Source organism: Artemia franciscana, chromosome 21 (genome assembly GCF_032884065.1).
Source record: "Artemia franciscana chromosome 21, ASM3288406v1, whole genome shotgun sequence".
NCBI lineage: Eukaryota > Metazoa > Arthropoda > Branchiopoda > Anostraca > Artemiidae > Artemia > Artemia franciscana.
In genome coordinates this window covers 8,030,410-8,053,439 of record NC_088883.1, presented here as the reverse complement: position 1 = coordinate 8,053,439, position 23,030 = coordinate 8,030,410, and the positions used below count along the sequence as shown (strand labels likewise).

The 23,030-nt window shown below is 35.3% G+C and overlaps 1 protein-coding gene across 1 annotated transcript in view; it reads right to left on the bottom strand.

Annotated features, from left to right (window-relative positions):
- Positions 1 to 23,030, bottom strand: part of LOC136041084 (cell cycle checkpoint protein RAD17-like) — a 181,891-nt gene that overhangs the window by 8,536 nt on the left and 150,325 nt on the right. Inside the window, exons 9-10 of the mRNA XM_065725637.1 lie at positions 15,297 to 15,442; positions 784 to 893 (exon numbers count right to left, since the gene is read on the bottom strand). Coding sequence (XP_065581709.1) covers positions 784 to 893; positions 15,297 to 15,442 — 256 coding nt within the window. The remainder of the gene's footprint in view (positions 1 to 783; positions 894 to 15,296; positions 15,443 to 23,030) is intronic.

Sequence of the window (23,030 nt, the reverse complement as noted above, 5' to 3'; positions counted from 1 at the left end):
AACCGAAGAATTGGGTACACTGGGATTCGAACCCGCGTCCTCTCAGAAAAGGGATCCCAAATCCAGCGCACCAACCCATTCGGCCATTTCATTTAGGTAGCAGGTACTAACTGCAAAGTCTAAAATTTTGGAAGGTAAAAATAGGAGCTTGGTGTTCGAAAGCGTGGATTTTACGGGTAAAACGAAGCATACTTTGCTAATTTTGTGGACATATTCCAGTCGAAGCAGAAGTTACAATACTTAAAATCCATAAAGTTAAAAAATACATTGGGGATCTTTAAAGTGTTAAAATACACAGGGACTGGGAGGTTTTTTTTTCAACAACTTTTGACTTGGCAAAACAGCCCTTCCGCAGTCAAGTTTTTCATCCCAAGTTGTTTTTTTCATGGCGAATAGGGTCCTAAGTTTTTTTCCAATCTATTTTTTTTTCTTTAGGTAAATATTCTGAAAATAAATCCACCAATCACCATTTTACGGGTACATCGAAGAATACTTTGCTGATTTTGTGGGCATATTCCAGTTGTAACGAAAGCTACAATACTTAAAACCCGTACAATGGGAAAACCATTGGAGATATCTAAAGTATTAAAATATACAAGGAATTAGAGTTTTTTTTCTTTTTTTTTGTTTTTTTAACGACTTTTGCCTTGGTAAAACAACACTCCTGCTCTCATGTTTTCACCCCAGCTTATGTTTTTTTTTTGTTCACCTTCCTAAAATTTTCCTTCGATTCGTAGCAGCTCATTGTGTCTGCAGGAAAACTGAAAATAAACAAACACTTACAAGGAGGGAATTTCACGCCGAGTTTTCTTGCAAAAGGTAGCATATCTGAAACAATATCAAAGGATGACAACCCCGTCGTTGCAGAAAATTCTTCTCGGAGAAGTTGTTCCCTTAGAAAAAGAAAAAGTTATACAATAATAACAGCTTTACAAGTTTTCGAGCGCAGGGACGGGGGAAATTTTTCAAGTTTTCTCGCAAAAGATAGTATAATAGAAACAATATAAAAAGACGAAGACCCGTAACTCCAGAAAATTCCTCTCGATAAAGTCACCGTGAAAAAAACTGCAGAAAAATAGACATATAAATTAACAATACCATTACATACTTTCAATCTTAAGGGGCAAGCAAGGGAGGGGGTGCTATTCGCACACGTTTTTTAAAGATGGTAAACCTAAAATAATATATCCGTTCCAGTATATCTGACCCCAGGAGAGGGGGCAAGGAATTAAATTAAGTGAGTTTTTATACTTGTTTTCAATTTTTCTACGAGCTTTCTTTGAAGTAAAATCCAATCCCCCGATTATATTGATATGTTCTCCATCAGATTCAGCTGAATTAGTAAAGAAGAAGTAAAATTCACGGTGCACCAAACTCTTCGTTGCAGTTCTTTCTTGACACAGAAAATTACATTTTAGTTTACTCGTGATAGATTTTTAAATGAAGGTGTAGATGCCACTACTAAGCAAAAAAAGGAAAAAATAAAAACGTAAAAATAAAACAAAAAAGGACAGAACTCCTCCAGAGCCATTGCTGGCACTAAAGACAGTGCATGTGTTACAATGAAAGACTAAAATCTGGTAAATGTCGACATTCACCGATGAATGTCCGAAATTCCTTTTCCTCTGCCTGGATTCAGCCAGCCATGCCTGCCACTTTTGTCAGTCTTATACAAGGTTTGATGGTAAAAGTTAAGGTTAGGTTGGGTTAGGTTAAATTATTATAAATATCAAAAATGGGTTAAAACACAACCCGACCTAGCCTAACTTAACCTGAGCTAACTCGAGAAACCTGAAAGCTAACTTAACTAAAACTGAAAAAGCTGACCGGAAAAGCTGACAAAATCCAAGGAGAAAAAAAAGAATTTCTGACATTCACCGGTGAATGTTGACATTCTCCGATTTCGGTCTTTCACGGCAACTTGTGCAATGAATGTCTAAAAAGTAGAATAGCGAAGACCCAGGGGGTTTGTTCATAGTTTGAAGAACAGGACAATAAGTATAGGAACTAAGATTAGAATATTGAAGCATTGGTAATTACACTGATCGAGTATGGTTCTGCATTGTGGTCACTTCAAAAGAACGAGGGGATTTTTTAAATATATTTCAGGGAAATTGCCTAAAGAAAGTCTTAGGCACTCGTGTTGGCTGACCGCATATGGAACAATAAGCTGTACGACAAAAGCGATCTGAATCCGCTTTCTAGGGCTATAACTAAAAAAAGGAGCTTAAATCTGTTAGGCAACATTTTGAGGATGAAGGATAACAGATTAACAAAGATTGTCAATTTTGGTCGTCAAGTTGCGGCAAAGAAAAAGCAGGTCGTCTCCAAATGGTGTGGAAAGACATAAAGAAGGATTTAAAGTAAACTGGGACTTCATGGGAGGGGGTGAAGAGAAAAGCTTTGAACAGATAGGGGCGGAGGAAGTGTGCGAAGTTGTGCATGTCTCTGGCGGTTAATTGTTCACCACCTTGGTTTCGCGGCGAATTGTTAAGTTAGCCGTAATAGTGATCCTTAGTCACTTAACTTCTAGGAAGATAAATTATGTCCGTTAGCCATTGCGAATTTTCACGATCCGTTTTCGACAACATGCTAATTCAGATTTATTTCAAAGCAAAACTGGACGTTCTTAAGCAAGATTTTATCTTTTTGTTGCCACACGTTCACGTGTTGACTGGCAGCGTCAGCCGTTCGGTAAATACTGTTTAGAAAAAATGGCATTATTTATGACCCTGTTTTATTTAGAGAATATATCCTGTGAGATTTTGTTATTCTTAGCACTCAGGTTAGTATAAATGAGGTTAATGATATATCCAAGCTTTGTCCGATTTGGCGTCCATAATTGTGCTAATCGTACAACAACAAAAGAGAGAATAATGAGGACTTTTTTCCCAAGACAGTGAACCAACAAAACCTATTTGAATATTTCGGCCCTATATCTAAGGGCCGTCTTCAGCAAAGAAAAAATAAAAACAATAAAACACTTACAATAAAAGTTCTCAGTTAAAAATCCATTTTTAAAAAAAAATGGTCTTCGTCATTATTTGTGCTAATCGTACATTTAAGAGATGCACAAATGCAACCAGAGCTTAATACAGCTGTGTGTTTCTAATCTAAGACGTCTATTAGTACAGTTCTTAGGTGGCTTACTATACCACCTGCTAACCTTTATGTAAAATAAAAGTTAGTAATATTAATATTAAAAGTTATTAGGCAAAAAACGTTCGACAAAAATAAAATGATAGTTGGTACTGATAGGCGGTATGTTTGTCCCCTTTGTAAAGATGATGATGAAGACTTGGATCATTTTCTTCGGAAATGCCCGGTGCTCTTGGATTTACGGAAAATTTATTTACATGGGGTTAATTTGATGCTTCCGGGTATTCTACAAAATAGTAACCCAACCACAATATTTCGAGTGAGAGTATATATAGATAAATCTTTAATAAGAAGAAAAAGTTTTATATGATTAATTTCTTTTGTAGTTAGATTAGGTACTTTTTGCGTTGAATTCTGTTTTTTGTGCGTGTTCGTACTGTTGTTAATTTCCTTGCTTGTTTGTTATTTATTTATATTTTTGTGTATATGGCCCACGGGTTTTTGAAATACACTTATCTATCTATCTATCTATCTATCTATTATTCCCCTGTTAAAAAACCCTGTTATTCAATCTAGGAATTCAGGCAAAATCTGGTGGACTACGAAGCCTGATAACTCAAATCATAATATTTTGTTGGAAAAACGTCCACATTTCAAACAAAATAAAAATAAAACCGACACATGACATCTGCTAATATTGGTCAGAAATTGATTGACTAATGTCAACAGATTATCTAGATAACAAAAATCGTAGCTTAGGCTCTGATAAGCATTTACCAGATTGCTTTTTGTCGATGTTCTTTTTATCGTAAAGATACAGATTGATTCGAATGTTGAATCCACATAAGATCTGCGTCACTTGCAACTTAAACAAGGGGATATCTACTTTTTACCATCAAGTCAAAAAGTATCGCCGTTTTTTCCACGGCACTGTACTAGCACCGTGGAATTAGTTCTACGGTGCACATAGTATACCATCATCAGTCTTTCAAATAGGCAGAAAAATATAAGGCAATTCGAGTCAGCTATGCCAAATTAGCTTCCTTTAACCATACCTTTAACAGAAAAGTATCTCGACTATTCAGCTGTCGCTCTGCCAAACCTGTTGAGTATCGCACCTTTATGGGGATGGTTTACGGTTTATGGTTTACGCTTTATGGTTTATGGTTTTACGCTTTATGGTTTACAACGACAGGAAAATTGAAGCTTCGTTAAGCTTATTGCAAGTACCTAACATTTTTACTACGTATGCCGCTCCACGAAAGAAATTTCCCATTGCTAAACTGTTATAATATGCATGATTCTCTGGATATGATACCTGAGGTGGAACAGTCGGCAAGGTCTAAGTCCCTTCCTAAACTGGCAATTGTCTCATCTTTACATATTTTGTATGAGTGTGATTTTTAAGGTTGCGTTTTATTAGAAGTCATATTATTTTGTTTTTTTATTTTACTCCACGTTTTCATGTTTTATAAGTGGGCATCAATAAATTAATTAATTAATTAATACTTTAGCACCATCCGTGCATGTGTACATTTTTAGCACCGTTTGTTGCGAGTGCCGTTTAGAACCTCGTAACTAAATATCTTGCGCAACTAATCATGTCAGAGCGCTATTTGTATTACTATGCATGGTTTACTCCTCCTATGCCTATTTGCACAACGTATGATACACTTTGCACCACATATGACACACAATGCAGAGCCTGCTTCAAACGGTGTGCAAGCTTTACGAGGGTGGGAAGCTCTTAGAAAATAATTTGAACAAGTAACTTCGTTTCTCAGTTATCATCTGTAGCTGCTACATTTTTGGAATACAATTTTACACTTAAAAAAAACACGTTTGAATTAAAATTATGTTTCACGGTAGCAAGATGGATATTTAAAAATTTGTTTTTGATCGCATGAATTTATGCTGCAAGGAATTTAACCAGTAATAATTGTGATATAATTTGGAACAAATAGAAACTTATGCACAAGGTGGTGCCTAAGTTCAAATATTGTCAACTTCCACTTTTCGTTCATTTATGATACTAACTAAAACAAATCTTTTCAAAACAGAAGATCTTAGTTTCCGGGTTTCATTTGTGCATTGATGGTAATGTTTATAGTTTGAGGACTAAAGTTTGAGGTCATTTATATTCGTTTAGGGCTTTATTTCTACCTTACACAGGTTTTGACTCTTTACTTTGAAAAACATCCCTTTAAAAACCTTTTTTTTTTATTTCTGTTCGAATTTGATTGCCAAAATTCGATTACAGAAAAATATTATAAATATATTTTGTAGTTTTTGTTTCAGATTTTCTGCTTAAGAATTAAAAGAATCAGGCTCTGATCTAATACTTCAGTTGAAAAGGGTTATCTGAGCAGTATTTTTTATTGTATTCAACAAAACTATTGCGTAATGTAGTTACGCAAGAACTTAATTGTACTTGTTTCAGAACACAAGCTCTCCTCTTCAGCTCTCCCTGGCGCTATGATATGGCAGACAGTTGAATGCCAAGCTGCTCGGTCGTGTGTGTGTGGTGCACATATTTCAAGCCAATGCTTGTCTCGTCTTCGGCCGTGTCGTCGGAAACCACAAATGGGCTCTAAGTCCGCCTTGAGTAGATTAACCAGGTCTTAACCTTTCCACCACACCTCTCCTTCCAGTGTGCGAGGGTTGCGCAGTATAGCGCCTTTTTAGTGAGGGTGTCATCTGATCTCCGACAAACATGGCCAAACTAAGTTAGGCACCGTTTTTTTTTTTATTAGAGCTTCGATGTCATGCTTCTGGTGACATCTTCTTCGAATTTCGACGTTACTAATTCTGTCTTGGAGGGAGACACCGAGCATTTGTTTCAGGCAGGAGTGGTCGAATACTTTGAAAGCATGAACAACCGCTGCTTTCAGGGGCCATGTCTCGCATCCGTAAAGGAGTACGGAGCGTACGGTTGCTTCAAAGATCTGGATTTTCTTTTTTTTTAGTAGAAAGTCTCTCTGTCTCAACAGGTTTTTTTTTAAGTTGAGCAGAAACTATCGATGCTGATGATATTCTGCTCTGGACTTCCGCACTGCAGCCGCCAGAAATATCGATGAGGGATCCCAGGTATTTTAAATGGTCAACGACCTCTCAACAGAAGCTGTCGATAGAGATGCCCCTTGTGAGAACATCCTCAGAATTTGTTACAATTATGGTTTTATCCTTACTGATCTTCAGTCCAACCAAATCTGCAGTAGTAGCAGCACCACACAAGCAACTATATTAGATTACGCAAGTAACTACATTACATTACGCAATATTTACATTACGCAATAGAAATGTAGTTCATGTTAAGATTTAGGACGCTACTGGAAAGAGCGGGGCGTTGATGAGGAAGCAGCCCCTTTCATATACGAAGTAATTTCTGTTTGTTTTAAATTTTAATGTCGCTCCTTACTTTCAGCTAAAAAACTTGTTTTTTTTTATTTAATTGCATTTAAAGAGAGATTGACGAGCTCCATACGACTAATGGTACTACTTCAATTTTATTAGCAAGTTCCCTTTTGATCTGGTCAAAGCTAAAGGGGGACTGAGTAAAACAGGAGTTGAGTTGTGTCGGGGTTGAAAGAGAGTTGAGTTAAATGGGTCGAGCTGAACGAACAAGAGTTAAAAGGCGGTGAAGCTACACGCACACCCTTTCCATCCGAATAAACAATATACAGCTACAGCCAAAATTAAAGGCACATATGAACTTTTTTTTTTAATTAGTTTGAAACTGAAAAAGGTTCCTATGACGGATCTTAGTCTCTTTTTAAATCACAAAGACACATGAACTTCTTAAGAAAAGTAGGAGTGACGTCAAAATACAGAATACTCTACTTGCTATATACTCATATGAAGCCGTATTACTCAGCAGTGCAATATAATTTTCATCAGTTATTTTTTACCTTGTGGCTTATGCTCCCTCTCCAAGTTTTCCCCTTTTTCCGATGTTCAACAGCATTGACATTCCAACGTAAGACAAATTTTTACATCACCGATAGCTGAGTTTCGGCTCAATTCATCTATTGAATTTTACACCTGAAATTTGCATTGCATTTTTTTTTTTTTTTATATATATATATATGAAAATTGTGTTTAAGCAAAGGTTAACTGTATAGTTTTTAAGCCTATTTAGATCTTTCGCTAAGAAAAGCCTAAGGAATATCAAAACTCTCACTTGGAGAATACTAATGACAGATCTATACGATGGATCTATAATGAATGCAATGATATAAGCATTTTGCCTCTTGGTGCAAGTTAGAGCTACAGACTTCTTATAAAGTTGCACGTTTCACAAACCATTATTAATCTTAAAACCATCGAAAAAAAAAATCTATTCTCGTAAAAACTTAAGAACTTTGTTTTTTTATCCTTATCAAAATTTGAAAAATGGCAACTGAGAGAGTTTACTGTGCTACCTTCTTTAAATCCTCTTTTATTATTTGTCAAAATACTCAAAGGGCTAGCAATATAAAGTTTTAATTAAAAAGAGCCTGTAATTGATGTCTTGACAAAGATTTGATTTGAAAAATGCTTGAAAAAAGATTGAATTAAAAAAAATGCTTCCTTTGTTTTAACAGGACCACAAATTCTTGTTAAGTCAAAAACATTTTTAAGGAAAAAAAAAATAAGGCTAAAAAAAATTGTATGTTCGAATACATCTATCTTCGTTGTTCTGTTCTTAAAAAAATATCTAAGTTATTTAAAAGATAAGAAAGAAGAAGTATCTCTAAGTTTTCGAGAGAAAAAATTTAAATGAACAATTCATGGAAAATTACTAGTTTGCCGTTTTCTCATTGCTATAAATAATAAAACGTTCATGTCTCAATAAACATGCCATACATTGTGTGCCAATGTGCCATAGAATGCAATACACCAACCCTACATTAAGTTTGTAAAATTATTCAAATGGAAAATAAATTACATTTATAAGTACCCATCACTACTAATTTGAAAAAAGTAAGATTGTAATTGTGAAATTGCAATAAAATGACTAAACAAAACAAAATATATTTTTTTCTAGAAGAAAAGACAGAAGAAAAGAAGGATCAAAACTTTCGTTTTTTAGAGGTAAAAGAGGAAAATGAATTATTCAAACAAAAATATAACATTTAAAGTTAGCTGTTTCCTAATTTTTAAAAATCGTATAAAATTCTAGTATTTAAATTAATTTACACTACCTCTCCTATGTTAGTCTTGTGAAATTCTTGAAATAAATGCATTATATAACAAAACAATTCCTATCAATTTTGTTTCAAAATTTTGTGTCAGTTTTATCAATTTTGCGTCAAAACTGATAGGAATTCCAAGCACCTGAACCACTGAAGCTGAACCACCGTGCAACTGAACCACCGTGCAACGGAGCCGCCGTTCAACTAAATCCCTGTGTAAATGAAATGTGAAAATGAGCCCTCGTGCAACTGAACCTAACTTAACTGAGCCCTCGTGCGACTCAACCTTCGTGCAACTCAACCCCCTTTAACTAAACCCTTGTGCAACTGAACCACCATGCAACTGAACTCTCATGCAACTCAACCATCGTACTTACATTGGGTAAAACACAATTTAGGATCTTTCAGGATCTGGAGGATGCAGCTAAACGACATTAGTAGTGAAATAGTGTCCTAGCATGTTAGTAAATTGAGAGAAAGTGGTCAATCTGGACATTTCCCAGTTAAAGATAAATACGGGGTCGAAATTAGTAATAAGGGAAGAGTTAAAAAAAAAATATGGACAGAACATTTTAAGAATGCGCTAAACTGAGACAGAGTTGCAGGAAAAGATATAGAAGAAAATGAAAAAGTTTGTGACACCTTAGATATGTAGGAAGCTTTGATTTGCGAGAAACAATGGAATTGTTTGCTCTTTAAATTCATAATATAAATGACTGTCAAGATGATTTTTAGTTTAGCTGAAAAGTGCTAAGGAAAGTGTAAAGAGAAATCTATGTGTAAGTCTTGCCCCCCCCTCTGTTCAAAAATGTTCTTTTTATAGAAAATCATCCAGAAACTCCCCCGACCTCTTCATAAAAGTTTCCACGCCAAAAATATCCGTATCTTTCCCAACAACAGACACTATCTGTAAGCAATGGACAAATTACAAACAAAATGTACTTAACTTCTGCAATGGGGTTCTCTGATTATTCTGTAGCTAGGGAGAGAGGGCGATACCTCAAAGAGTGCATTTTAATGCCAAAACATCTCAGCTCTCATTCAGCCTTCGAAATACAGAATTAGCTATAGGGGAGAGACGAGAAGAGGATGGAGGTAGAAATTAGTTATAATCCCCAAGCGATTCTAGTCATTGGTATCCAAATGATTGGATACCAATCTCTTGCGGTTGCGGTTAGAAACCAGCCAACCGCAAGGGGTTGAGGTCATTTTTGGCAAGGTGGAATTTACCATAGGTATTTTCCACAAGAGGTATTTTTCCCGGGGAGAGTGGCTGGTTGCCTTCAAATCACTTTTGACTTTTAAAAAGGGCAAAAAAACTTTCAATTTCCAACCGAACAATAAAAAATGATTAACAAAAACCCTCACAGTCCTCGGGGCAAGGCCTGCAGGATAGTGAAAGTTAACCACTGTTAAAATTCAAGGATTTTATATACGGGATGGCCGTAGAAACTTTAGAGAAGGCTCATTCGATTGGAAATTGAAATTTAAAGTTCAATTTTGTAGAATCAAAGGTAAACAGAGGACAATCATCCTCTCCCTCTTAACTGCCATTTTTCCCCCAAATGCATCCAATTAAAATAAAAAAAAGTTTTTTTAAAGTAGTCCAAAAGTCAAATAACCATGACTCTGGGGCTAACAACTCCAATAGCCGCTCCTGGAGCAAGGGCTGAAAGCTAAGCTAGTTACTCACTGTTAATACATGAGGTTCATATAGAAATTTTTGTATGAACTCGGGGGGGGGGTGCTCATTCGATTAGAAATGAAAAGTTCCAGTGCACTTTTTAAGAGTTAAAAGTGATTGAAGGGCTCCCACCCCACCCTCTTTTTCCCCAAATAAATCCGATCTAATTTTGAGATGACCATTTCATTTAAAACAGATCAGAGGTTAAATAACTATGCCTCCAGGGTTCACTATCCCTAGCCCCTGGTGCAAGGGCTGTAATTGCAGTTGCCTATTGTTAACATACAAGGTGTTTGTTTTTTTTTATCAAGAAAAGAGGGCACGTTCAATCCCAAAATAAAAAAGCATGAAGCATTAAGGTCAAACCTTGGGGAAATGTCAGGGAGAATGCCAAACATAATCAAAAGACATCTTCTTCTTTATTGGTTGTAAAAAGGAAATACCAGCAATATCTACAATGGCTGGTGGTATCAGCCGTCACATCGTTTGGAAAATGTTTAGAAGCATCTTCAACCAAATCAAGAGGTACTTTTTGCATCCAGTTTGACAATACGCCGTATCTTCAATGTGTCAAGAACAGTTGAGATCATAAACCTGAGGGTATGAAGTTTAAACTATCTGGGCATGTTGAAGCAAAATTGAAAAAAAAGGCTGGAGTGTTACCAGCCCCCCTCCCATATCCTTTTTAGCTGCAATCTCCTCAAAGACATCTGATCAAAATTAGTTATCAAGATTCACAAAGGTCAAATATTTAAAGACATATGTTTATTACCTAACGTCCAGATAGGTCTGATTCATCTGAAAAAAATAAAAATAAATTCAGCTTTAATGGTTTATGACATCGGATCTTCTTTGTTTTTTGTTTTTTTTTGTAAAAATAAAACGTAGCTTTTTTATGAATGATCTTAACAGGTGTTTATATCATAACTTTAAGAAACAAATAATTCCAACAAGGTTGAACATGTAAAATTTCTAACCCGCGTTTTACCTAATGATATTGCCTCATAATTTTAGAATATTGAGTTCAGTGGTTCAGCTGCACGATGGTTCAGTTACAAAAGGGTTGAGTTACAATGTGGTTCAGCTGTACGGTGGTTCAGTTGGACGTTGGTTTCAGCTGTACGGTGGTTCAGTTGAAAGGTGTTTCAGTTGCACGGTGGTTCAGTTGCATGGGGATTCAGTTAAATGGGGTTCAGTTAATTGGGCGTTTAGTTGCACGAGGGTTTAGCTAAATGGGTTCAGTTGCACGGTGTTATACGAGTTACACGAGGTTCCAGTTGCAGAGGGGTTCGGCTATACAGGGTTCAGTTGCACGGTCGTTCAGTTACAGGGGTTCAGTTGCTTGTGGTTCAGTTACACAGTGGTTCAGTTACACGCGTAAAATACTAGGTGCATCCAGAAAGGCAAGAGGGCGCATCTGAAGTATCTTAGGACCGTCCAAGGGTATTAAGTTGAAAGTTTCAGTGTAAGCTGAGGGGGATCCTGAACTAAATCAAAAGGCGCTATATATGCCCATGCAATCAAAATGTCCAATATCTCAGCCTATTGAGCTGAAAGTTTCAGGGAATGTTGAGGGGGATGTTGATCAATATGAATAGACACTAGGTACTTCTAGGTTGCTAAGAAGGTGTAAATTTAATTTCTTAGAAAAAGATAGCAGCACTTGTCTATGTATTTTTCAACTTTCCCTTGCACCATTGTTTCCAAACAATCAAAATTATGTCATGAAAAGAATGACGTAAATATTCTTTTTTTCAACAAGAGAGGGGGAAATTAGCTATCAAAACAGGATTGTGAGATTTATAGGTTACTGTTTCCTATTTTTTTAAATCCACAAATAAATCCCTATGCAGGTGTTGCAAATAACAGAAAGTGCACTATATATGCAAAAAGCCCCCCTCCCCCTATGAATCTGCAACGAAAACATGTTTAAGATAACAAAAAAAAAAAATATTTCTTTTTTTTTTACCAACCTTTCCTAGGTTAACTATTTCTGTTTTATAAAAAAAAAGTTACAAATTGAAAGTATTGTTTAAGACAAGAAGGAATGTTTTTGTCTTTAACTGCAAAAAAAGGATAAATTAATCATTCATGAAGAAATAGAGTATATTTACTTTACCATTTTTTTATTTTTCAGAATCAATGAAAATCCCAATGCTTCAATAAATGCAACTTAAACTAATACCCTCATTTTAGTTTCATAGAATTGCTCAAATAGAAAACACATCACATAAAAACTATTCCTTATTAATCTAGCAATATAGAAGGATGCAAATCGAAATAATTTTTCTTTTTTTCTTTCAACTTTACCTCACCTTATATTTTCTTTAGAATTCTGTCACAAGACAAGAATGAAGGAAGTTCTTTGTCTTTTGGAAAAGAAGGAGGAGAAAGGAATCAATCAAGTAGAAGAAAAGATTTTCAGCTTGTTCTTTTCCCGTATTTTAAAAAGATCACTGAGCACGTTCTCTGCCAAAAGAAACATATGAAATTTTACAGGAACAGATCATGAACACATTTATTTCAAATCTGGCTAAATACGACACAAAATGTTTTTCTTAACTTCTCCAAACTTTACTGTTTCCTTTTTTTAGTTTAAAACCTGAATTCAATCAGAGACAAAAATAAAGGAATCACTCATACGGAATGAAAGGGTTTTCCTTTTTAAATCCTTTTTATATATTTCGAATTTTCCTTATCTTTTTTTCGTATTTCAAAAATGTAAAAATGTAAATGTCGGAGCTTCATACAAACATATGGAATTGTAAAGGAATATGTCTTTAAAAGAGACCACAAAGTTTCTCTTCGGGCGTAAGTTTTCTGTAAAACATAAGATTTTGCGACAAGCATACACCTGTAGCTTGCACCCAAAATACTTCTCCATATCAAGGGATAGCAAAAAATAAATTTAGTCTTTTAGTTATTTGCTAAATATCAAATTAATTTTTATTCGTTCTAGGATTTATTAATTCCTATAAACCAGAATCTGTCAACCTTATCTTTGATATTATTTTATGTCTTAATGTCTTTTCGTTTTTGGCTCCATTTATTCAGTGGTAGTAATTTTTGGTCATTTTAAGTTTGAATTAGAGTTTTTCAAAAAATCAATTTATTTCGTATTTTATTGTCAAACTTTTATTATTGGTTAATATTATAGATATTTTTTCGACAATCTGGTCGAAAATATAGTCATTTTTATAGTCATTTATAGTAATTTATCTGTCAGTTATTTATAGTCATTTTGACAATCTAGATGCACAGTGTCTTAAATTTAGTTCTACATACCCCTCAAAATTACCTGAAAATAACCCTAGCTATTCTTGAGGTATTGCAGTCACGCTGTTTTGACATCCTGGATGTATATAGCGTCTTTTGATTATATACAACATCCCCTAAACATGTTAACTTAAAACTCTTAGCCATTCAGAGGTATTGCAGATATGTCACTTCGACATCCTGGATGCACATAGCGACTTTTTATTTAGTTTAACACCCCTTCAACACCCAACGAAAGATTGAAATTAATACCTTTAGTGATCCTGAGGTACTACAGATACACCATTTTGACAACCTGTCTTTTGATTTAGTTCAAACTCCCCTCAAATTCCCTTGAAGTTTCAACTTAACACCCACAGCCATTGCTGATATTGCCAAGCGCCCTTTTGACAATCTGTATGAGCAGTGCTTTTTTTATTTAGCTAAACATCCGACACAAAATTCCATGAAAGTTTCCACTTAATACCCTGAACTGTCCCTAAGATATTGCAGATACACAATTTTGACAACCTGAATACATATAGTGCCTTCTTATTTAGTTCAGCCTCCTCCTAAACATTCCCAGCAAGTTTCAACTTAATACCCTTAGCTTTTTCAGGGAAATCTCATATAAATTCTTTTGACAATATTGGTTTATATATATATATATATATATATATATATATATATATATATATATATATATATATATATATATATATATATATATATATATATATATATAGAGTTAAACGTCCCAATCAGCTTTCCCTAGAACTTTTACATCATTCCATTAGCCAGTCCTAAGATATTACGGGTACGCCCACTTGACAACTTGGATGCATGTAGTGTCATTTAATATAGTTCCATATCCCTCTAAAAATTGCCGGAAGCTTTCAACTTATTGCTCTTAACCATTCCTTAGATACTGCAAAACTCCTACTTTTCTATTATAAAACAAATGTTTAAATGATTTTCAGGTTGTATTATTTTCAACTCCTGCCCAAGGGTCTGTGAGAGGGGGTGAAGTCATCCCTAGAGGTGCATTTATTGGTCCTTGAAACCATTTTGAAAAAAAAAGATCAGATTTCTTTGAAAGTTATCGGGGGTTTAAAAGCAAAAAGGGGAAAGAGAGGGGAACTAGTTGCCCTTCAATCACTTTAACTTTTAAAAAGATCCCTAAGTAAGACCTCTCCTAAGTTTCTATGACTACTTCTCCCGGATGTAGTGGTTGTGGGGAAGAAAATGAAAATAAGTAATAAATAACGCATTTTTTGCTGATGCATCTTCACTTCAGGCAATGCTCATGCATCTGAACGTTACATCTGATTGTATTACTTGTCTCAAGTTAGTTCCTATTTCAAGTTTACCTCCAAGTCTGCTTGTCACGTACGGTAGGAACTGGCTAGGCCCTTTTCAAAATTTGAGCTGGTTTCCAGGTCATTTTTCGCCAAATTCTAAATCTATTTTCAGGCTTTCAAAGCTAATAAGTAGGAAAGAAGTAGCTCTAATAACCGTACACAGGTCCTCAAAATTTTATTTACCAAGGTCAAGATTGTCCAAGTTCTTACGAAGTCCGTGTTGTGGAGGAGGGATGGATATACATAGGAATCTGAAAAATATTCTGGAGTCCTTTTTTAGGCAGTGGATCCACTCCAGAAAGTTTTATTTACGTAATTCCCAACTTTCTAAGTGACGGTTCAGCACTTTTACTTTTCTTTACTCAACAAGAGCATGAAAAATCTAGGGGGACTTAAGGATCCCTGGAATACATTCCCTTCTAACTCTCATTAGGAGGGAAGGATCATATTCTAGGGCTACTTATTTATCTAGGGACTACTAGGACTACTAGGGCTACTTATTTATCTAGGGACTACTAGGACTACTCAGGCCCTATTTTACGACTGTTCTGCAATTTCCCATCTTTAATTAACCAAGAGCACGACATCCCTGGGCAACTGGGTTAGTTATTCTATAATCCGAGCCTCTTTATTTTTTTAAAGGGAGAAACCAGGGGTACCTATTCATAAGTTAAGAGTAGAAAAAGAATTACTTGAGACAAATGTGGACACAAGACACCTTACCTTTTCTTCGTCTGGGTAGATGCAGTAAAATAATACGGCCTCTTTAAAGATCTCCAAACTCCACCAGAGACATCTGTATTTGAAAATATTATGCCCCTAACTGCAATCAGGCCATAATAATCATCCATCGCAAATGTTTTATCTTCCTAAGAAAAAGAACAAAAAACGTTAAATTATAACTCAATAAAACATTTATTGCGTCTCAAGAACGCGCTTAACAACGAAACATCGACTGAAACCAACACAAATGGATTAAGCCAAATCTTAGCTATTAAATCAGAGCAAATTGTCATCTTAGCACAAAATATTAAAATCATAACACTGCAGAAAAAATAGGGAGCTTGTAGAGGCAGCATACGCTTTGGCACCCTAGCGTTTCGCAGGAAGAATCAGATGATATTGAACTTATCCAAAAGAAACCTTGCAAATAGTTTTCAAAGAAGGTAAAGTTCCACACTTTTTTCTTCTTGAAAAAAGATAGTTCAGAAGCCAATGACCGCAGGAGAGTTAAGCTGTGTCTCTGTTTTTCAAAAAATGCAATAGAAAACCTTGCACTGAAAAATTTTTCGCCAAAAGATAATCCCCACTGAGACACCGCCACTATGGGCCGTTTCTTAGCCTGTTCCTATCTCATCCTCCATTCGCTGCTTGACGTCAAGATACGAAAGAAATTTCGTTGCTTAAATAACTGAAGAAATTAATGAATCAAAAATAATTTATTTCAGGTCAAATGCTTTTCTCCTCCTTTCCATATTTTTTAATCGCCCCTTTAATTTACTAGTTTTATTTGTTTTAATTTTTTTAATGTTATGTTTGACAATATGCATGTATATGTTTGCTTTTGCCAAATTGATGGTGCGTCCATTTGTCAGTTTTGAGTGTATGACTATTTTTAAACAATGTTTAATGTTATTGTCCTGTTTTTTGTTCGACTCCAAAATACGAATTCTGCCCAGTCGGGCTTGTGATAGTTATTTTTTGTAATAAGTATCCTATTTTTTAAACTTAGAAACGCAATTTTGCTACGGAAAATTTTATGAAAAACAAAACAGAAGACAAATATCTACTGTTTTACTAATTTTCCACTGTGTAGAACATACTGATAGTCAAATGTGTTACAAGAGAAATAAATTTTACAGGATAAAAATTTCCTCGCGAGTCCTCTTTCTCATACCTCTAACGAAAATTCAATTTTTGTAGCAGAAAAGAAAAGGGGGAAGAGGTTGTGACTTTAGTGCCTCAGTGGATTGAGCTCTGCTAGGTAATACGGATAAGGAAATAAATCCCAGCTGTCCAAAGGACCATTGAAGGGGAAGAGCAGCAGTTGAGGGTTCGTGAATTAGAGAAATTCTCTCACGCAGGAGAATTTGATTGTGACTTGACTTGACTTAAGTCCCTCCGTCCTTGAAGCTCATCTTGGGGTCTCTCTCTTCGTAATGGGGTGGGTGTAATTTCGGTATGTTTCGCAGTCTTCTGCTAGACGACGAAGGTCTAAAAGGCAGCGAGAAGCAGAGTTTTCCTTCGACCTCTTCGGGGGGGGGGGGGGGGGTAACTACGAAGTCGAGAACTGTGATACCGGCCTTTGAAGATAATATTCAGGGGATGGATTTATACTGCATCAACATGAAAGTTTGCCGAATTTGAAATAATTTTATTATCTTGCTCACATTTACTTTTCTATTAGATCAAAGAAATACCAGAGAAAAATCGTTGCGAAAACCCCTGAAAAGACCATCCCGGACTATTTATGTGAATGGTTCATGCTCTTCCTAGTTGTATGGTTACTTTATATTCATTTCAAATATTCTAGAAGAAAAGAAGTCTGGCTATATAAGAATTTTCTCTAATCGTCAGTTATTGCGCCTGTTCCTAGTCTACCGTCTGAACCTATCCCTTACTACACAAAAACACATTTTTGCACAAAAACAAATACACTATGAAGTTACATGTATTTTTAATTGATTTTCAAATTTTTAAATAATATTTTTAATTGAACACTCTGTCGTGAAGATGTTGACTAGGAGACTAAATAATAATAGTAATAATAAAAATAATAACGATAATCTCCAACCGTAAAAGTTACAAAGACTGGTTTCCATAGTACTAGAAAAAAGGCTTATGTTAACTAGACAGAAAAACTGAAGAAAATAACATACAATGAGATTAAGTTAGCATATACTGTTCAAAGTATTTCAGTCAAGCTCTTGCTTAACCCTTGGAACAGCCACTTCCATAGGGAGGGTTCGAAATCCACGCTCGAGATGTGCAAACCCTTTTTGGACATTTAATTGCTATAGGAAGGAATTTTTCAATTTATATATCCCGTACAAAATGATTGGGATATAAAATGGAATTCTAAAAGCGGCTCTGCCAGTAGTAAATAATAGGCAAACACTGCTTATTTTTGCAATTTAGGCACCACTTGCACGACAAGAAAAAATGAAATCAGATAAATAAGATAAATGTATGCTCAGAAAAAATATAATCAAGGATTTAATAGGAAAATTAAGCCACATTTTTCTAGTAACCAAGGTAACATAATCTTTTGTTACAATGACCTTCAGAGGAAAGCTAAAAGAGAGAAAACCCACAAGCTGCCGGAAATGGCAATAAAACTCTCTCGGAAGTGAATTTAATTTTTCCTGTACGATAAAAAGCCGGAAAAAGGAAGAAACCAATGAGCATCCAGTCCAAGACAGTTTTACTCAGTCGAATTTTGGAAATAAACTTTGCTCAGCCGACGCTTGGGCACAAAAGGGGTTCGTGACAACACCACTACCAATTTAATCAGCAACGATCACCGTTTAAGTAGAATCTAGAGACATTGAAAGAAACCATTAAGAATAATAACCTAAGAGAAAATCTAAAAATGGAAATATCTAAAAGTGATGGAAATATCTAAAAGTGATGGAAATAGTAAGAACACTATCAGAAGCAAATTTAATCGTTTATGAATGGAAAAAAGCTGATAAAATCAGAGGAAATAAGCGAGTATCTTACTCGAAGATAGTTTTACTTTGTCAAAGTTTAAAAGTAAATCCAATTTTACATAAATAATTCGGTTTTTACTTAAAGCTCACCGTACAATATACATCAGCTAAATGAATTTTTTTGCCACTAAATTTTAACTTTAGCAGGCACATAGGCGTGTGAGCGCTTAATTACGAAGTTATCAATACGAACGGTGCACCAGAAAATCCAGAAAATGTTCACAGACTTTAACGTAAAAACTTTTACGTTAGAAATAACTTTTTAGAAATAAATTATTTATATTAAATGTGAAAAAACATATATTTTGCAGCTGCACTTACAAGTCAGTATATTTGGTCTGGAATCAGGGTCAGAGGTGTGAATCTGTAAGCTCAGCCAGAGTCAATGCAGGTCTAAGTGGGTGCCAGGAGAAAATTGAGGGAGGAACACGGGAAGGGTCGGATGATATGCCCCTTACCATGTATCACGCTCTCGGCCGAATGTAGAAAATCAGCAGATAGGCACCTGCGCTACGCAGACCATTGATCAGCATGCGAAAAAGTTTTTAAATATTATGTTAGATGCTCGAAGAAGCTTCACTGAATTTAGGTTGTTGGTACTCGAGGTTCGAAGTATTCTATATTCGATAGCCAAACTGAGTTAAGCTTTCAGGGGGGAAGTGGGTGTACAAAAGAAACTTAAAAACTGCATGGAAAAAATACAAATTAAATCTGCCCCTTTATGATTTCTGGGAATTTTTCTGGTCTACGCTGTTGTAACGAAACTGAAGAGTAACATTAAAACCAAAAATGAGCAGAATCTATTCCGTATAGGAGGGGAACTGTCCCTTCTTTATCCGCACCTCCACCTCATGCTCGCAGAGACTTCTATAACTGCTCATTAGATCAGAAATAGAGAGCTCAATGCCCTTTTTTACAAATCGAAAGTGATTAGAGACCAATAAGCCTCGGAGGGGGAGTATTTCCAGAAGATATTTTCTACGGGACGTATTTTCCGGTGTAATTTCCTCTGGGGGAAAATTTTCACAGGGATATTTTCCGTGGAAGATTTTCAGGAGGGGTAAATGACGGACACCAAATATTTAACGTCTTTCAAGATAAATCCAGAGATTAAGTCTCGACATTTAAATGAAGTCCAGATAAGATAAAGTTAGTGTAAATAAACAGATATATGTTTTCTGTTTGTTTAGATAATGTTTAAGATTAGTCCAGATTTGTCAAAACTCGACACTATATTAATAAATTTTACACAGCCAAAGTTTGGACACAAAATGAGTTTCTGACAACACCACTACGAATTTAATCAATAATCGACTTATGTTGCCTATTTCTACTGTTTAAGCCGATCCCAGACACATTAGAAGGAAGAAAACCAGTTGGGTTAATTGGGAGCATATGCTAAATTAGAATTTTGACACCTCTAAATTCTCAAAATACCTTTTTTTTGGTATTTCTATTGACAGGTCGAAATAAAAACATACATCCCCCTAGATTTTGAAGAAAATAATTTAACCCCGCTCCCTTGGAGTTGACAACAACATCGAGAAGAAATAAATATAGAAAAGACCCAAAAGAAAAGCTAAAAATGCCAGAAATGGCAAAAAAATCTTGTAATTGACTGCATTTTACACGTTATTTTGCATTAAAATACAAAAAATAGATCTTACCCTCCCATCCCCTTTGAGTTGAAGCAAGCGATAAGAGCAAACTGAAATATAAGAAAAAACGATAGAAAAGCAGGAAATGGCAAAAAACAACCTTGGAACCCAAACGAATATTATAGGTTTATGTTTACCATTCATGTTTTTCAACGAAACACGACAATTTTAGTATTAATCAATAGATGCGATTTAGCTTAATGGAATCCCAGCATTATATTTTTAAAATTTGCTTTAGATTTTTTGTTCAAGAACGAAAAATGTTTTTCAAAACATTCAATTTTTCGAAGAAGCTGCAGCTATAATTTCAACAGAATAAACAATGTATTTGTATCAAATCGTTCATCAGCTTCAGATCTATCGACTTATCGCGCTATATATTTTTTTTTAAATTGCTTAGTTTTTCGTAGAAAATAATCTAAATTTGCCTAAAAAGGGGAAAAACGCTACCGCTAGAAGGAATATGCCTCGTAAAATCTTGTTGCAAGGAGATATAGACGGACACTTCGTGTAAGGACGATTTGAGAAAATTCTACATGTGTAGCTTTTCGCTATCTTGGAATTAGTTGAGTTGGGTAAATAAAACTTTCAGAAATGTATTCAGAGCCCAAAGGAGGCTCCTCGGAGGTCTTTTGAAGCATCCATCTCCTAACTTCCTCTCCAAAGGGCACTGACCTTTGATGATCTTGCACAATATTTGTGTTACAAGTGTGAAAAAGAATGTCTTATAAGTGTGAAAAAGATACGACCGAAGAACTTCATGGAAACATGGAAAACAGAATGCAAAAAAATTATTGGAAGATGAAATTAGTGCTTTGAGCTTCTACCAAGAGTTTTTTTTTTTCTTTGAGAATTTGCTTACTATTTTTGCTCAATTCTGACTTGTAAAGTCTTAAATCCCCCCCCCCACCCAAAACTAGACTAAAAACTTAAAATTAAGGTAAAAGATTGTTCGTCACATTTAGATATATTCCTCTTCTATACAATCTACAAAAAGAGGGAAAGAGGATGCCGGGAAAATCTTAGTGGGGTCCGAGGTCCCCCTGCCCCTTCTTCCCCCTATGGATCCGCCAGTCGAGCGCAAACATCCTAAGTACTAGGAATAAGGAATGGGTAGAGATGGTAGCTTCCAAATACTTAAAGGGAAAATTTTGGACCCTCCATTCATTTCAAAAAATCTCTTTTGCCTAACTCAATTGTCCTTCAAGATGGCAAAGAAACAATGTTAGAATAGTATTTTGACTACTAGTATTCGGAACAGGGGAAAGTAAATTTTGCTAGAAATTGGAAAAATTGGCCTTGTGTGACGGGAGGCGCATTAAAAATCTGCCACAGTTATTAAATAAATTCTTGGCTGAACATGGCGTAAGAAAAATATAGAACAAATACACAAGGAAATATTTCAACCCCCCGTGGAAAATAGATAATAATGAATCTTTTTCATCCGAGACATCCGTTCAGCCAGTTCTATTCTGTAAAAAAAAAAAAAAAAAAAAAAAAAAAAAAAAAAAAAAAAAAAAAAAAAAAAAAAAAAAAACTTGATTGCACTTTCATTTTATGAGAAAAAGTTGACATCGATATAGTAGGGAACTAAGAGACGTAGGATTGAACTAAGCACTATAGCAGAATTTTATAAATGATCCAGGAAAAAGATGTTTTAGCTTGTTCAAAAATCCAAGACTGTATGCGATCTTAATTTTGATTAGTCCAACATCATGTCTGAACAAAAGATTTTCACCAGGAGGAATACCGAGAAATCAAACATACCGATGCTTAGGTCTACTGAGGGTACCCCTTGACAGATGGATCTCAGAGAACCGAGGATAAGCCTGAAAAATATATGATATTAAAGTGAGCAAATTAATGCTGATCGCGATAAAGAGGTCGATTTTCCATGTTAGGTTCTGACAGTAGCTAATTTCGCCTAAGCAGTCGGATTTCAAGCCGCCATTTGAAAAAGTTTTCTTGTCTGCTGAACTAATGGAAATAATGTTCGGTTTTATGGGTCACTGTAAATCAAAGTTTAAGTCCGATAAATCGTCAATTGTCTGACTTTACGTCGACGCTACATACGTCAGTATTATTCACGCTTGGTTCTCAAAGGAGTAACATTTCGCTTCGGAAGCCGGATTTCAGGCGGCCAGTTAGAGAAAATAATTTCCCCACTGAATCAATGGTATTAGTATTCTAGTTTAGGGATCATTTTAAACCAAGATGAAGTTAAATTTAATCAAATCGTTGCCTATTCTAGTTCATAAGTCGGTTTTCTTAGTACTACGTTCTGAGAGGTTACATTTTGCACTAAAAGCCATATTCATGTTGCCAATTAAAAAAAAAAATCAATCAGGGGAATATTTAACCTCTGTTTTGGATCAGAGTCGAAACATTCATTACTCCTGCCGGTAAAATAGTGATTAAAGTACGCTAAAGCTTCATGTTTGTGCATTCATAGAAGTGTAGTACTGATATTATTTTTAAGTAAGTTTTTCGACAAAGAACTTTTCTTCTGTGAAGTTCCCAGAGAATTTTGAAAAATTCTCAAAAAACCACAGAGAATTTTCACCTTCAACCAGGCTTAGTGGCCATAAGCCACATGGTAATGTTACTTTTTCGTTTTTGCTTAACAGCGACGTCTTCAGAAAGAAATTAGCTTTGATCTATGAATCTATCAAATTATTAACTTTTATATTCTATAATTATTAGATAAATATTTTAATGATTTATTTATTAGGTGAATTTTTAAACTTATTTTTAATTTGTGAAACTACAAATTGTTCCCCGGTTTTACAGTTTTGGATTACATGCAAGATATGCTTTTTTCGAGATTAAATTTTTGAAAGGTCATTACCGAGAGGTATTAAGCGAGGCTTTAAGCCATCCTGGATGAGTGGTTGGCGCGCTAGCGTGGGAATTCTATGTCCAAGGGGCACGGGTTCAATCCCAGTTGTGACCAGCTATTTAGTTTGGGACGGGGTCAGTAGCGTGACTCTGTAAACTCAGCCAGAGTTGACGCAGCATTTGTGCCTTTCTTCACATCAATTTTTAATGCTGAGTTGTAGTGTGTGATTTTTGTTTAAATGTATGAT